Source organism: Vigna umbellata, chromosome 4 (genome assembly GCF_029865625.1).
Source record: "Vigna umbellata cultivar VRB3 chromosome 4, Vumbellata_1.0, whole genome shotgun sequence".
Classification (NCBI taxonomy): Eukaryota; Viridiplantae; Streptophyta; class Magnoliopsida; order Fabales; family Fabaceae; genus Vigna; species Vigna umbellata.
In genome coordinates this window covers 13890362-13908426 of record NC_142168.1, presented here as the reverse complement: position 1 = coordinate 13908426, position 18065 = coordinate 13890362, and the positions used below count along the sequence as shown (strand labels likewise).

At 27.2% G+C, this 18065-nt stretch overlaps 1 protein-coding gene across 2 annotated transcripts; it reads left to right on the top strand.

Annotated features, from left to right (window-relative positions):
• The first annotated feature begins 3465 nt into the window (after positions 1–3465).
• On the top strand, positions 3466–5325 carry LOC124821994 (galactolipase DONGLE, chloroplastic-like). 2 transcript variants are annotated; one of them, XM_088111668.1, is made up of 2 exons: positions 3466–4670; positions 4800–5325. In XM_088111668.1, exons 1-2 carry the CDS (start codon positions 3844–3846, stop codon positions 5323–5325), a joined length of 1353 nt encoding a protein of 450 aa, XP_087967794.1. In that variant the 5' UTR covers positions 3466–3843. The 2 variants fall into 2 exon arrangements, with proteins under 2 accessions (XP_087967794.1, XP_047149899.1); XM_047293943.2 differs by having other exon boundaries at positions 3466–5325.
• Positions 5326–18065: the final 12740 nt, after the last annotated feature.

Below are 18065 nucleotides of genomic sequence, written 5' to 3'. Positions count from 1 at the left end.
TATATTTCTTCTATCAACCATCTATATTATAATTTCCCCACGCTAGTCTTTATCTATCCACAGTTTAAGGACTGGCTGCTCAATTAATGCGTAATTATCTCCACTTTTGCATATTTATTTTTGAACAGTTTCACGTAATTCATTAATTAGTAACGGATAAAAAGTTCACATTAATTAAAAATAATGACAATTTATAACATATAATTTGGTATAAAATAAGTTAATTTTGTAAGTTTGAATATAAATTGTTCCTATTATACTAAATAGTCTTACGTTGCGTAAAAGACCAATAAAACAGTGACACATAGTTTATTGCCAAAATATTGTTAACATATCATAGTTCAACATTTCTCTTTTCAACATCCAAAACATGTTTTAAGACAAAATCTTAGTAGACAAGACTTTAAAACAGATAATATTTTAGATGTATAGTAATTGACTTAATTATATCACTTTACCGACAAAATCCTTGTAAATGATCAATCATTCTTTTTACACCGTTATAATTGGATCATAAATGAATATTCATGATAATGTGATGATACTAAATAAAGAAACATGTGTGAGCACATTTAAATTTAAATTTTACTTTATCATATAATATCTAAATGATGTGTTAGAATTTATTGTAGTAAAATTTGGTGTTTATTAAATATATTGTTTAACAAGTTATCATATTATTATTCATTATTATATATATATAACTTTTGGTTATGATGCAATCATTCTATCATTATATTGAAAGATAAACGAATATTCATAATAATATGATGGCACTAAAGGAATAAACACGAAGAAGTGTGTGAGAGCATTTAAATGTTGGATAATGATACTTTCGTAACATTTTTTTGATAACATTTTAACATTATTTATGTGTCATTCTGTGATTGGTCCATGTTAGTATTTATGATTATTATTATTGATTCTGGAATAATTTTGGACCAATCACAAAATGACACGTAAATAATATTAAAATATTATAAAAAAATGTTGTAAAAGTATCATTATCCTTAAATGTTAGTGATAAATAGCATAGTGGACAGAGAGAGGCACGTAAGTGACTGAAGAAAGTCGTAAGTGTGCGTGTGCGTAGAGTGTGAGATTGTACGTGTTGAAAGACCATTCATTCAATTGTACGTGTGTGCTTCAATCAACTCTGCGTCAAACAACAACTGCCACTCCGCACAATGTAATTACCCAATTCTTCAGCCCCACATAAATAAATTGTCGGCGCTTCATTATTCATCTCCTACACCCTCTTCTTTTTACAAATTGCAATTCCACCCCGCTACCATCAACTTTTCTAATTATAATACAGGCCAAGACAGTTCAAAAGATGTAATCGATAAATTATTGAATTTGTTGTTAGCTGAACAAAATTTGACTCTTGTCGTGTGAATTGCACTCTTCAAAGATATTAATTTTCAACCGTGTCAAAGGAATGCATTTTTGAAAATTTAATTATTATTGTAAGTGAAGTTGCTCCATGTCAAAATACTGTACTCAATATTACAAACAATTTGACTTATTTACCTTATATATGCATGTCTCTCTTTTTCTTTAATTGTGTTTAGATTTAAAGAAATGAATTCGAATAGATTTAAGATAAAATAAAGTGGAGATTCTAGATTAATTAGATTAATGAAGAGATAATGTGATTTGATTAAATTTGAAATAAAATGTTTTCTTGATAAAATTTGATTCATATTATTTATATTATTATTATTATAATTATTGTTTATTATTTTTATTATGTTATATTATTTTATTATAAAAATATAATGTATATATTTCATTAATTTTAACTTTCTCCCCAAATCTTCGTTCATATGCGAAGACAGTTTTTGAACCAAATTGTCTCCTTTTACGTGTTTTTTAACATTGAAAATCTAACTTTCATTGCAAAGAAGAGTATGCTGTGTTCTGTCGTCGGAAACAAACAAAACATAAGTCTTTTTAGTTTTGTTTTTTAGATGATTGACACAACTTTAAAGTTTTTTAAAGGCTTTATTATGTAGACCACTTATTTTAATTAACTAAAACATTATTTATTAATTAAATAAGTTTAAACATTATGTAAATTAACAAGAAGAAATTTTAAATCTCTTTAAGTGAGTAATATGAACAAATATTGTAGAAATTCATTTGTACTTATTTAAATAAATCATTCTATTAAATTATATATATTTTATTTATAATATAAATGAATGTAAATTCAAGCCATTATAAAATTGAGTTATATTGAAAGTTTATTTATTAATATAAAATCATGGAATATAATTCGTTTTAGGTTATTGTTTATAGAATTTATTATTTTACTCGTCATTAAATTACTTATTAATTTATAAAAAACATAATACAAATTAATTTTATAAGGTCGTTTTAGATTAAAAATTAATAACTCAAAATTCAGTTGTCCAATTACATATAGATATAGAAAAACTGATACAACATATATCACTAACAATCATATTTAGGATCTTCAAATCTCATTATAATTGTGCTAGTGGCAAGCTTTCTCCTTAAAAAAATATTATTAAAATTTCTTTTGTATCTTTAAGCTATTGTGTAAAGTCTCTCGTATCGATAGGGATGTAATTCAAAATACCGATGTTTGAATATTAGCTCTTAATACATTAGTATATATATTATATATGGGTTGGAGATTCTCAAATATTTTATTTAATTAAAAATTGTTGTCAATAAAAAAAACAGTTCTAAAATAACATCTGAGCAAACATATTTGATGAAAATAAGTTCAATCTAACATTGACTTTATGCAATTTTATTCCCAAACAGACTGCAATAGAATTGATTAAAAAAAGACTATTGTAAGCAAGAAACAAAAATTCCTAACCCTGCTCCCATTAAATTTAACCTAAACTTCCCACTGAAAATTTATTTTTTAATCACTCTTTGGTAGTAGAAAATTAATGTATACTATAACCTTTTGCCACCGGAAAATAAATAACACTTTTCTTATTAAGAAAGACATAAATTTATAATGATTAAACACAACTAACAATATTTATTTCTTTCCTTATAATAAATAAAGTATCGTATTTCGTACAGAGAATGGGCGTACGACCATCAAATACAATGAACATTATTTGAGATAACAAGAGTGCCACGCATCCTAAAACTAAATATAGGTATACGTGATATGTCGTGCTACTTCTCTCTGCATGTTTTCCTTATTTTCCAAACGGCTGAAACTATTTTAAATTTTACAAAAAGGAAAAATCAGAGAAAATACGAAAAATAAAGAGTAAGTATATATTAGTAAAATACGAGAGAATAGATAGATAGAAGAAAATAATAAATATGTAGAAGAAAGTCAAGGGTCTATACATGAAATATGAATATGGTTACAGCTGCAATGTACATCGGTTTCATTGAATTACTACAGAAATAATTTTCTATATTTTTGTTCACTCGTGGCAGAGGAATGAAAACTGTTTCTTTGGCATGTAGAGTTGAAGTCAACCTCAATCAAGGAAAAAAAAAATATAGGGTCCACTTGATCATGTTCATCATTATTTAAAGCATTCTCTTGTTTTTCACTCCACTCACCCAGCCGCAACACAGACAAAAAAAAAAAAAAAAAAAACCCGACCCAACTCGTGGCATAATTTCCAACCGACCACATTAACAAAGCAAACTATTCGAAAAATAGGATTTTGAAGTTCTCGGTCAAATCCTCGCCTAACATGCTTTTCTGGTCTCCTTTCACGCACAATTTCCCTTCTCCACTTCATATAAAACTACACTGTATGTCTCTTCTTTCATCCACGAACAACCCTCTTACCCTCTCTCTTCAAATTCTTCATCTTCTTTGCTTCTATGGCTTCTGTCACTCACCCACCAACCACCACACTCAACACCGACCACATCACATTCTCCGAAACCTTTCGCCCCACAAAGTCTCATCCTTTCGGCCAGGTTTCACTTCCCACCAGAAAAAACCACTTGTCTCCTCTCAACCACTCCATCGTTATTTCGGGTTCCGCCCTAGGAATCACCGCCACTAACAACGTTAATAATGTTTCAAACAACACTGCAAGACCCACTCACACTACCTCGCTTGCCGATTTCTGGAGAGAGGTTCAAGGGTGCAACAACTGGGAAAACCTTTTGGACCCCTTGCACCCTCTTCTCCGCCAAGAGATCATTCGCTATGGCGAGTTTGTAACCGCCTCTTACAAAGCCTTTGACCTCGACCCAACTTCCAAACGCTACTTGAACTGCAAGTACGGCAAGAAGAGAATGTTGAGTGAGGTGGGAATGTCCAACTCCGGCTATGAAATCACCAAGTACATCTATGCCACACCCGACATAAACCTTCCCAACATGTCGAACTCTTCTTCTTTTTCCTCGTCCTCTGGTCGGTGGATTGGTTACGTGGCCGTGTCGTCAGACGAAGCAGTGAAGAGACTTGGACGGAGAGACATACTGATAACTTTTCGAGGAACTGTTACAAATCAAGAATGGATTTCAAACCTGATGAGTTCCTTGAGTCCCGCCATGCTTGATCCTTACAATCCTCAACCTGAAGTGAAGGTGGAGTCGGGGTTTCTCTCTCTTTACACCTCCGATGAAAGCTCTTCCAAGTTTGGACTCGAGAGTTGCAGGGAACAGCTTCTCTCGGAGGTGTCAAGGTTGATGAACAAGTACAGAGGGGAGAACGAGAGCCTCAGCATATCCTTGGCCGGTCACAGCATGGGGAGTGCCTTGGCCATATTGCTCGCCTATGACATAGCCGAGCTTGGATTGAACAAAAAAAAAGGTAAGAAAAGAAGCACCACGGAGGTGCCGGTGACTGTGTTCTCCTTTGGGGGACCGAGAGTCGGTAACTCCGAATTCAAAACCCGATGCGAGGAGTTGGGTGTGAAGGTGCTAAGAATAGCGAACGTGAACGACCCCATCACGAAACTACCGGGTGTGGTGTTCAACGAGAATTTTAGGGTTTTGTTGGGAGGGAGGTACGAGTTCCCTCGGAGTTGCTCGTGTTATGCCCATGTGGGGGTTGAACTAATGCTTGACTTCTTCAACGTGCAAAACCCTTCTTGCGTTCATGATTTGGACACTTATATCGGCCTTCTTAGGCGTCCTAAGAACGATGAAGTGCTAAATCACCAATGGGATGGAGTGAACTCGTTCTTGGAGAAGGCAAGAGAGTTAATCTCTAGCTCGCAAACCATGAAAATTTTACCCGATGTGGTAACTGCATGTAACTATCATGATCTTCTGAATTCATTCTCAAGGGATATAGTGTGTTCTTGGAGCGATGAATTGCTTTTTGGCCTGGTTCTTTTGTTGTTGTAAGTAGCATATATAGCTGGTAATGAAACTAGGTAATTAGTTAACATGTTGTTCTAGCTAGCTAGAAATTGAAACATGAAGAGTGAAGACGGCTAGGTATCTCTCTCTGAAAATATATGTATGTAAATCCTTGTAAATTGATGGAGCTTTCAAATCCTTGTTCCTAACTTGCACGTATAGTTTATAACATTATGCAACTTCTACACTGAGTTTTCAGCCACTGAACTCTGTGTAGTTCACTCGATTTTTCTCTTCACAGAGAGCGATGAGAAGAAAATGACGCGTGAACTGAAAATCTTTCGTACGTTGTTCATTAATCGGCCATGTGAAGATAACAAGTAGGGCATCGTATAATAATGGATGAAGTTTTCTGAAACAAGGAAATAAAAGAGAGAAGGTAATAATCATGATCCCTTTCCCCAATCAGTCTCTTTCGTTCTTTGTAAGAACACCTAATAATTTCAAACACCACAACATAAGATCGTCATTTTACAACTGTAATTGATGTTATGTGATGTAAAGTTACCTGTCTTTCCATTGTTGTATGATTTTTTGTTTTGTTTCATGCACTTTTTCTTAATTACTTCCAGTAATTTTAACTTTTCAGTTTTGCAACATTTAAGTTGCTTTCTTGCATGTTTTGACCCAGAAGTTATTCGTCTAAATGGTCTCAATCTGAACTTCTTACTTACTCGCATCACATGTTTCATGTCAAATGACTTTCATGCGAACATGTTTTCGAGATGGAAAAAATTATCCTTCGATCTGTACCCTAAAGGCTTAAGCTTTTAACACATTTCGTAATCAACTATGATATTTTCATACTCTTTTATTTGATTTGCACCCTCATTTAATTACTCTTTCCGTCATTCTTTCCTTTTCAATTTTATCACTCCTCACATCTATGCTTGTCTCCTTTTCATTTCTATCTCATGTGTATACACTAATAAGAGTAAAAATAAATAACACTATTCTAATGTAGATCCTACAAGCTTGTTTTTATTTTATTTTAAAGAGTTTCTTAAATAAGTAACCTTTTTCAATTTTAAGTAATTTATATTTGTGAAATATTCATTAAAATATTGTTTTTTACTTATAAGAAACTCAACTAGAAATGATTAGGAAATAAGCAATTAGAATATGGTAAAGTAAAATATTTAAAAGAACATGAACTAATGAGTGGGTATGCACCTTGCCTGTAGAGAAAGAAAAACTAGGAAAGGAAAAGAGAATATGAACATTGATTTAACAAGAAATAGAGAAATTAATAGAATGATGTTGAAAAGGTAGATAAACAAAAAGGAGTGTGGGAACATCAAAATTATCTTGTAAAATGTGAAAATACATGAGAAATGAAAAGCAAAAAAGTAAAAGAGACTCCTTTCCAATGAACATGCAGCAAAGAAAAACGGCGAGGTGAAATAACACACAAAGCTTTTATTTTTTTTCCTTTATCCTTTTAATAATATCAAATCACCAAGCAAATTAAGAGGGACAAATAAAAGGGAAAAAAAGTCATATAAAATAAATGATGTTATAAAAAAATTAGAAAGAAAAAGATAAAGGGGTAGGGTTTTATAAGAAAAAAAATGCAAGTAAACATAAAAAAAAAAGAGGCATTTAAGGTAGATTTCATGAGGAATGTAAAAGATACTGAAATGAAATAAACCAAAACCAAATTCTGAACAGAAGGTGTTTTTGAATTCTTTTTCAAATCATTGCAGTCATAAACGTCAAATGGTTATGACTTAAAATGTTTAGTAATATTTCTTTTATATATAAACTGTATTTTAAAACATATCCTGGAGTGCATATATAAAAAAAATGATAAAATTGAAATTAACATTTCTTCTAGACGTTGACATTAATGAGGGCGGATAATCCATAGTTTTTACATTTCCTGCCCTAAAACATACTAGTATATATGAAAACCTCTTTGTCTTGACACTTAACTACATATTAATAAATAGAGATTTTATTAAATCTAAGAGATCCAAACATTTCTTTTTTACAGACCGATGTAAACCACACAATTAAGACTTTAATAATACTTTGGTAAGTGTTAAAAACAATTCTAATTAATGACAGAAAACTGAATTATCTTAGAAATTCCAAATCCACTAAAGTGTATTTAACTTATTCCAAGAAAAACATTTTTCTATAGACATGATTGTATTAAGATATAATCAATAAACATATTACATTAATTGTATTATACACAAATGATGATGCGGAACGACTCACTAGTTTGTAAGAAAAAGTATGAAGTGAACTGAGTAGTAAAATCTGTTGATGTGTTTAAGTTAATTTTACACATATAAACCAATGGTTATGTGGTGTATAACTCGAAAATTTTCTTTTATCATATTTTAATTTGTATGTCAAAACTGATTATTTTATTGTATTTTATTTTTGTTATTTCTTTCCTTTATGTTTGAATACTTGAACTAATTTTCTTACCTATATTGAATATATATTAATTATTATAGTTTTTGAGTAATTTAAATAATCATTTATTTTAAGTTTAACTTTGAAATATTTATTTAATGTGGATTTTAATTTTATATATATTAAGGTTATTTCATTTTTTTATTAATGGTAAGTTCATCCAACAAATTTTTAAAATTGTAAAATATTGAAATAAGGTTATTGTTACTTTGTATATATATTATTTTTAATTTTACGTATGCGGATAAATCATATACGGGACAGGAACTAGAAAACTAAGTCGCAATTCTTGTGAGGGGACAATCGTTGGACCTATTATTTTCATACCAAGTAGCTTATCTATATAAGTCCAATTATTTAATATTAATTTATTGATGATATTCGGTACAAAAAAAAGGATTTATTAAAAAAAATTCTTATAAGCAAGGAATTCATCAATAAAAATTACAATTTAATTAATTTTATTTTTATAAAATTATGACTTAGATTTTTTGTGAATTTTAGAGAAGCATAGGGAACCTGTTACTTTAAATATTGTATGTTTCGTTACATGTGGCAGCAGAAATAGCACAGTCCAGCTGTGGACGGTTACACGACCACCGTTTATTGTTTGACAAACTATTTCCAACATTCGTTTTTAAGGTGTTGAAAAAAACATGTTTGTTCGCATTATGGGAAGAGCCGTTTCTAACACAATTTTCTTAGAAAATGGGATAAAAGCCACTAAATTTGAAAATTGGATATTGCTCAATATTTCAGGGCAAAGTTGGTCGGAAAATAGATAAGCATTTTCCATGCAGGGTATTGCACCAACATGCGTAGATTATGTACTTGAGAAAAAAAAATTAGTAGGGTAAAACTGAGTTATCAGAGAATGTCTATGATACACAGAATTTGGACATCCTTTTGGAAATAATTCGGATGGATCCTCTACAATACAACAGCAGAGAATTTTAGCTTTTCATTAAAATTATAATTTAAATATCAAATTAACAATTGGATCAAAAAATTTCACCCTCTCATCTTATTTATTCAGCGTAGGAAATTCAATCTGGGAATTGGATTCCTTTATACTTTTTATTATATAATTCTTTTTTTTTTCAAAATAACAATTCAATAATTCTTTTTTTTTTCTAAAAAAAACAATAAAGTCCATCAAATATTTTCTACAATAATATGTTAAAATTGTTACAGCTAATACCTTTCTACCCCTATTGGTTGTATTAAAAAAATTCTTTTTCCTTTTGAATTAGTTTTCAAAATTTTAATCAATTAATAAAATTAGTATGACATACATAATTAAAGTTCAAATTAATTAAAAAAAATAGATTATAATAAAACACAATATTTTTATATTGATTCGATCTAATAAACCTATATCTAGTTTTTCTAATGATTTGAACTAAAACTTTCACGGAAAATCAAAAGTCTCATATTACAAGTTTCCTACATAATTCTAAAACCAAGATATAAACAAAACCTTAAGAAACAATCCATGAAACACAAGATGGGGTGATGTTTCACACAATTAACATAATCTTCTATATAAAAGTGAATCATAACACAAAAAAGAAATTACAAAATACAAGAAATTTTGTTCTTAACTCTTTTTGGACTGATATATTCATGGATTCTGTTTTGGGTTTTCCAAGGTCCAAAGGAGACAAAAATTTCGTTTTTATTGTGGTTAATAGGTTCTCCAAGATGATCTACTTCATTCTGTGTCACGAGAGTGATGATGTCAATCATGTGGAATACCAATTTTTCAAATAAGTGGTGAGACTATATGGCAATTCAAGGAGAATTGTGTCGGACAAAGACGTGAAATCATTATCCATTTTTGGAAAGTGGTGTGGGGTAAGTTAAGTATAAAACTTTTATCTCTATAACTTGTCTTCCTCAAACGGATGAACAAATCAAAGTGGTAAAGAGAACTTTATCTCAACTCTTTAGATATTTTGCAAATAAAAATTTGAAAACTTGGGAGGAGTTGATGCCTCATGTTAAATTTGCTCATGATAAAGTAGTTCATTTTACTACTCAAATGTCTCCTTTTTAGTATATGACTTTAATCCTCTAACTTCTTTAGATTTGTTTACCTAATATTGACTCTATGACTAATAAAGTTGTTCTTACCAAAGCTATTTTTGTTAGAAAATTGCATAAGGACACAAAGGTCCAAATAGAAAAGAAGACGGAGAGGTTGGCTTTTAAGGGGTGGCCAAGGGAGAAAGAAGATAAAATTTGAACTCGAAGATTTGGTATGAGCTCACTTTATGAATGAAAGGTTTCCTTCCAAGAAGAAATCTAAACTACCTATAGGAGATGATCCATTTCAAGTTCTTAAGAAAATTAATAATAAAGCCTACATTATTGATTTACCTGAAGATTATGACATGAGTACTAGTTTCAATATTAGTGATTTGCCTCCATTTGATGTAGGTAGAAAGTTGAGAATAACTTCGCTTCAATAATGAGAGTATTATAGATGATTATCCCTTGATTCACTACAATAATAACTTGAGGATAACTAATGTACGTGACGATGTAAGTGTCACTTATCAATGTCATGTGTCAGTATCAATACCATATTCAATGTCAATGTCAAATATTCATTGAAATTTTGACTCAATTGAATCCATTTTTATTTGAATGGAGCAATGTTGTTCTTCTAAAATGAACCAAAATAAAAATCAAGCCTAATTGAAACTTACATATATTTGTTAAAATAATTTCTTAAAATTTATTAATCCAATCACTCCACCTAAATATTGAAATTAAATTTATTTTTTAATTTAAATTTTAAAAAATATCTATTTTAAACTTATAATTTTTTTTAAAATATTAAAAGTTTAAATGTAACGCAACACTTGTAATTTTTAAATTTTAATATTTGAAAAAAAATTAAAAAAAATGTATTTTCCTTTGTTAATAAATTTTTTTAAACAACTCACATTTAATTACAATATTGACCTCATTCTTTTGTTCCAAAGATGCCTGTTTACATTTCACAATTTAAATGTTTTCATATATCCATTCAAGAAATGAGTGTAATAATAATTTATATATCAAATGCATATGAAAAATACCAAGTCAATGGTATTAAATTGTACATGAGATAGTAAGCATGCATGAAGAAATTAATGGGTTGGTGAGAAACCTACCAATGTACTTTTTATGAGAACGATGCGCACAAACGTGTTAGAGATGTGGTACAGATATATAATACCTCTTCATAGGTCTACTTCTTTTGTTATCATACTTTTATATTGAGTTGTATTTTTGGATTCTTTTAAATAATTAAACAATAAAATACATTTATAACAATTGAAAACAGTAAAAAACCAAAATGTTTAAGAGGGAAACTGTCATAAAAGTTAATAATACAATCCTAGTGTTAAAATTTGTAACAATGATTTATATTTGACCATTGATAGGACTACTATTTAGGCATTTCCACAATGCATTATAAAAATTTATCATAATATTGATGTAATTATAATAATGCCATTAAGGTTGTTGTTCTGCCAAAAGTGGATAATGGGATTATTTCAAATTAATTAATCATGTTAACGTCACCGTGTATCATTCTTTCTATCTTTTCTAGTTCATTCAATTCAGCATATCAGATCAAGTTTTTATTTAACACTATAACATTGAAAAGTTTTCCTTTTTAAAATAATAATGATAATAATAAATTAGACTAAAATCCTCATTTGTAGTGAACCACCTGTCACCATCGCACAACAAGTCATAAAAAATAAGAAAATTTAACTATGTTTAAATAATGTGTTCAATGTTTCAAATTTCAATTTTATACATGAAGAAAGAAAGAGGTTTATTTGTTAAAAAAATTTAATTAGAATGTACTGAAATTTTATATACCATGTAGATGTTGATCTTACAGATATTTTGAGCGTTTCCATACAAGTAATAAGATTTTAGAGATAATTTTAAGAGTTCGTATTAGTTGAAATGGAGTTCTTTATTATTAAAAAGTAAAAGATTATCCAACGTTCAAGTTAGCAAGAAAGTTTATTATCTTTTTGAATATGGTGAGTATAAATGATTATTTTTTGGAAAATAATTATATTTATATTATCAACATAGATCGTGGGTCTATATTTTCATTGAAATAACATTTACCTCTAAAACATATAATAATAGTCTAATTAATAATAACAAAATATAAATAATGACTATAATACCAAATTGTCGAAATTAGCTATGTTATGTAAATAGGACCAAAATAAATGTCAGTTTGAACTATACACAGATATTTAATAAACCTTATTGAATCATGTTCTTTAATATATCTATTACACTGGTATTTGATATCATTCGCTTAAAAAATGCCACCTTTAGTGTTTTCCAAATTTTACGCTAATGAAAAAAATAAATAAACATATTATCAACCTCTAATTAGAATGATTAATGAGTTTTGTGAAGATATGAAAAATCAACTTGAATAACATTTGTCTAACCATCAATAGAATAATATATATAAAAAAAGTTAATATGATACAGCAAGTGGTTATAATATATTTATACATAAAAAGATAATAAATACAAAACAACCATAAAATAAACTCGGAAACATATTAGAGAAACACTTGTAGCATGTTGTACCTTTGAGTTTAATTTTGTTTCTATTAAACATGATTATCAATTAAACATATGTTTTTTTTGTAAGATTTTATATTTCTCTTTAATATAAGTTTATTGAAATCTCAATGCAAACTTATATCTTTATATAATTATATATTTAAAACAATAGATGAGACATATTTTGGGGAAAATAAGGTAGAAGATGACAGTATGTTGAGTGCTAAATTTATTTATTTGGAAGTATGAGAATGCAGATAAAATGGATACAACCTAGTTTAGCAACAATTCTATCATTAGTAATAACTAATGTATAAATAAAATATGAAAAGAATGAGATAGAAAGGATCTCCCAATCCATAAAAATAATTAATATTAAATATGAAATCTTTAATACTAACTCCCTTTAAACAAAACAAAATTTAACATATAATTGAAAGAAATTTTGAGGTTTATTGGAAGTGATTTCACATATAAAACTTAACAACAAAAAAGAAATATTGGCTAAGAGACTAAAAAAAGTCTTATTGGAAGTGATTAAACTAATCACAAAGTACATTCTTGGGCAGGGGAGAAACATCTTACACAGTACTTATTGGGCAATATAAGGTTGCAAATGAGGTTACAAGAAAAAGAATAAAACTTTTATTATTCAATAATTTTTTGTTAGGAATGAAGTGCCATACCTATTATAATATGTAGTAGTGGAATAAAAAAAATCTAATATCACTTTTATAATAAAATATTATAAAAGTTAAGAAAATAGGTCTACATCAAATGCTTTTTTTATACAGTGGAACACTTTAGAGTTCACTAAATATATCTATCCATAGAAAAACACAACATATAATAATTTGATATTACTTTCGATAAAAAGTAGATAATTTAGTGATTAACTTTTTTCTTTTTAAATCACTCATAAATTTTGTCTGAATAATTTTAGTAACGTATTGCTTTAAGGATGCCTATGTATATAAATTAGCAACATATTAATTTATTGACCATTTGGGTATAGACTTCATTACACAAAATAATTTAGTTATAAAATCACGTATAGATAAAATTATATTATTAACGAATATTACAACTAACATTTTAATACACTGTATAAGGAATTAAAAGGGACATTGAGATAAATAAACAGAAAATAATAAAGGAATTGAAGAAAAGATTAAAAAATGAATGTTATATAGGAAATTGAAATAAAGAACTCAAAAACATATTGAAACAAAATCAAAAAATAGATTACAAGAGTCGCAAGCCTGCTATAAATAGACTTAAGAGACATACCTGATATAACATGGACTATTTGTAGAATGTTAATGTAATTATTATGTAATGTTCTTTTATTTTATTTTAACTTAACTATTAGAAAATGGTGTGAAAATATAAATAGATTATTTATGTTGAGAAAAGATGATAAATTATATTTACAACACAAACACTCCAAGAACACTACAACAGGATAATGACAAATCCAGTTTCATAATTATAGCAATTTGGGTTTTCGTAAATTTCTTTTACTATTTCTATTGTATCTAAAATAAAAATTCAATTTTATGAAACATATTTGTAAAACCGATCACAATATAAACGGTTTACACATCAGTTTTATGTCAATTGTGAAATACGAATTAAAGCATTCAAATTTAAATAAAAAAAACAGTTATTTATTAATCTTGTTTACAAAGAATTATCAAGTTCATTTGATTTGCTAAACACGCATTAAGTCAAAATCCTAAAGAAGCAATACCATAAACTGAAATAAATTTATAGTATTATCAAAAGTGAAACGATTTAAATTAATACATCTTATTATAAATTTTTAATAGGTTGAAATCGGTAAATTAGATCATAAATATTATTATTTTCAAGTCCTTAACAATTATAAACACACTCGTCTTAATTATAACACGTCTGCTACTAATTAAATTAAAATTACGATTCTTAATTTTTTTCGGTAGACTTTTCAGAATACTTTGAAAAAGGACATTATCGATGTAATATTAGGTGAAATTGTAAGACTTTAAAAGAATAATGTATATATTAAATGCAATTATTGATATAATATATGATGGCGAGCCTAGCAAGCCATATGAGATTTTGGTGTAATTGAAAAAAAAAACATTTATTAAATTCAAAATCTCAATTATGACTTTATTAGAGATACTAAGGCCCTGTTTGGATCACAATCAAAGATTTTGATTTGGGAATTATTATAATTGAATAAAAGAGAAATGAGTTTTGGAAGGATATTTTATGGTGTAAACACAGCATTCAATTATTAGATTCCATTAAAACGGAACTCTAGGTTGATTACGATGTCTACTACCATTTATTATTAGGTTTATTTTGTGTAATATATCATTGTCAAATTGAAACTTTATGATTTAAAAAATAATAATAATTTGAGTATTTATTGAAAACTGTCTGTATACGTAATACATGCCTCCATTGCACAGATCTTTTGCTTGACTTGACTTCCACAAACCTTAAAGAGACCCAAAAACAATCAAAATATTTTTTAATTCTTTAACGTTAGCACTGTTCAACTGGTGGCTGCGTGTGGCCCATGCCCAATAATTAACTAACACAATTACATTAAAATACACTTTAGTTTCTGTAACCTTTTTTTAACAGACAAGCCATTTTTCTACAAACAATCATATCACTATGCTTTTGTTTCTCTAAATTATTATTATAAAATATTTTATACTATTTGTATTATATAATTTGGACGACCAATCACCTCATTACTCCATCAATTATTATTTCAATAGATAATCATTGACTCATTTGATCATTTATAATTTCAAATTATTAATCAATTATAGTTCCAATAATCAATACATAAGTCATTAAACTTTGGATGACTGTACAAAATCAAAGTACATTAATTTTAAAAATAAACTATCTCAATATTAAAGATAATTATTCACAAAAGGATAATTATTCACATTTAAACCGTAATTAAATCGATTTTAATCAAAAATCCATTATAAAATTTATGAATAAAAATTTGATATAATGATATAAGTTACGTAATAATTACAACATTTATTGTTATATATTTAAACTGATGTTATTTTAATATCGAATTACCTTTTATCATATAAACGATTTAAACTTAGAGAAAAGTTATCACCATTACACATCGAAGTTTACCTTGATGCACACAAATGATTATTGAAATTTTGTGAAATTATAGAAGATTCTCCTAATTATTTATTCTTAGAGTAACCTTTTTAATTTATCTGAAAAACATTTCTGATATTTTGTATATACTACACTGTACTAACTCTCTCAATGGTTTATATTCTTCTATTGGAAAGATGATTGTAAATGTAAAACAAGAAGAAAAAAATGGTGTAATTTTACAAAACTGTAGGAGAGGTTAATGTAATTTAGTATAAATAAAAAGAAAATAATGGGTGAATTAATTCAATAATGAGTGTAATTTAGTATAAATTAGACATTTTCTTGTGTTGCTACCGTATCAAGACTTAAAAGAACATATCATTGTGATGTGATGTTAGTGATTTAGTAACAGATATGTCTAAATCGTGCAATATTTGCTTTTTTTTCATAACCGGAATCTTTGACATTTAAAATAAGTAATGTAGTGTGAGATAAAAAATTGGTTCATATTTTATTCAAATATTGTTTTACTTATACTAATTTGACTACTAATTTAATAATTGAAGCTTTGTTCAAGATGTTAATGAATGATTAGTTTAGGTTTAAAACTTTGAGGGTAAAAGAAAAACTGAAGGCACATGAATGATTGGAAGAAAAAATGAGTGTGACAGAGAAGTTAAATTATTAGGCATAATAGAGATACAGTAATAATATAATATATCAATTTTGTCACATCATTGCTTTATATTGGGAGACGTCATGATTTATAAGAATGAGCTTGTGCATAAAATCTACTGATAAAATCTGAGATGTCAAAATTAGTTAATATCTCTAAGTTAATTTGGTTCTGCACCAATTCCAATTTGGATAAATTAAAAAAATTTACAAATTTTAGTGTGGATAAAAATGGGTGTAAATTTTTTATTTAAAGTTATAATTTACTTTAGGATGAATGATTTATTTCCTATTTAAAATAAAAAAATGAATAAACTTTTAAAATAAGTTTGAATATTTTAGATTTTAATTACGTATTAAAAAACATATAAATATTAGATTGAAAAAATAAGTTGTAATTTTTTAATTAAGAAAATTCGTTTAATCTATTAATTTGTGATAGGTTAGATTGGACTCAAATTTTTTGAGTTTATTAATAAGTAAATTAAATTAAATTAATTCATTAACTCCTCGTCATACTAACTTACTCATTTTAAGAGTTCTAATAAAATTCAATCATTATCTATTTCGTTCTATATATATATAACTAAAAAACTACTCAATAATTCAAATATTTAATCTAAAACGTCTTTTTTTATTTATTTATTGTATAATTTCAATACATAATACTGTTTAGGAATTAAGATACAGTTTAAATATATTTTTTAAAGATAAAATCATTATAGAATTTTAGCATAGAGTTTTGATAATATTTTAAATATAATGACTGGTATTATTTTAATAGATTTTAGATTGAAAAATTAATATAATACATAAGAATGATTTTTTTGTAAAACTTTACATTGAAGCTAATTCCAATATACATAATCGTCTTGATTTGCTTAAAAGTCTATATCAATTTAAATATATACATTATGTCTTTTAATAACAAAAATAATAATACAATTTTAGCCTGAACAATATCTCAAATAGAGATATTAAAACATACAATGTTATCCAATAAATTTGAGAACGAAACAATAAATTATATTTCATATTTTATTAATATTATGTTTCCTTAATCAATCATCTTGAAAAATCATTTCTTTAATTACATGTTTTAAACAAATCCAAATATCGTCTAAATCTAGTTTGCTATGTCCTTTTTCATTACTAACAACTGTATTTATGCACGAAGAATTAGAAAAATTATATGAGAATTGAGAAAAAATATTAAATTTAAAATGCGTCGAAAATTAGGGTAGGAATATCAAGCACATGTTTTTCCTTTCAATCTTATTTCACTAAACCTTAACTTTTTAAGAAATTAGCTGTAATCAATATTTCATCGCAGCAAACGATGACTAATACGTCAAATCGGTGACATGACATTTTGCTGCATTCCGCTACAGTTAAAGTAAAACAGTAAAAACTTTAATATAATACAAAACATATTTTCTTTTTAATTATTCATCTTATAATACCCTCTCGCTTTATTTTTTTTTTCAAGTAAAAACAATTATTTAAACAAAGTTTAATATTTCTTCATAAATTTTTAAGAAATTTACACTAAGTTTAAATTCAACTCTCTTGTTTGCTTCTTTATATTACGAATTTTTTAAAATTTTCAAAAGATTGGTTGACAAATCATTCAAATATTTAAATATCTCTAATAATTAAATTTACATGTAAAATATGCTTACTAATTATTAGATCATAATTAAACTTATATGAATTATAAGTAAATTTTAAAATCTGTAAATACAAGTCTTAAATAAGAAATAAGAAACTAATTACAATTTATTACAAATTTAAAATTTTATTGTATAAAGAAATGTTCATATTATTAACTTATTTTTTATAATTACTCGTAGTTCCATGTCTCTTTTTGTTGAAAT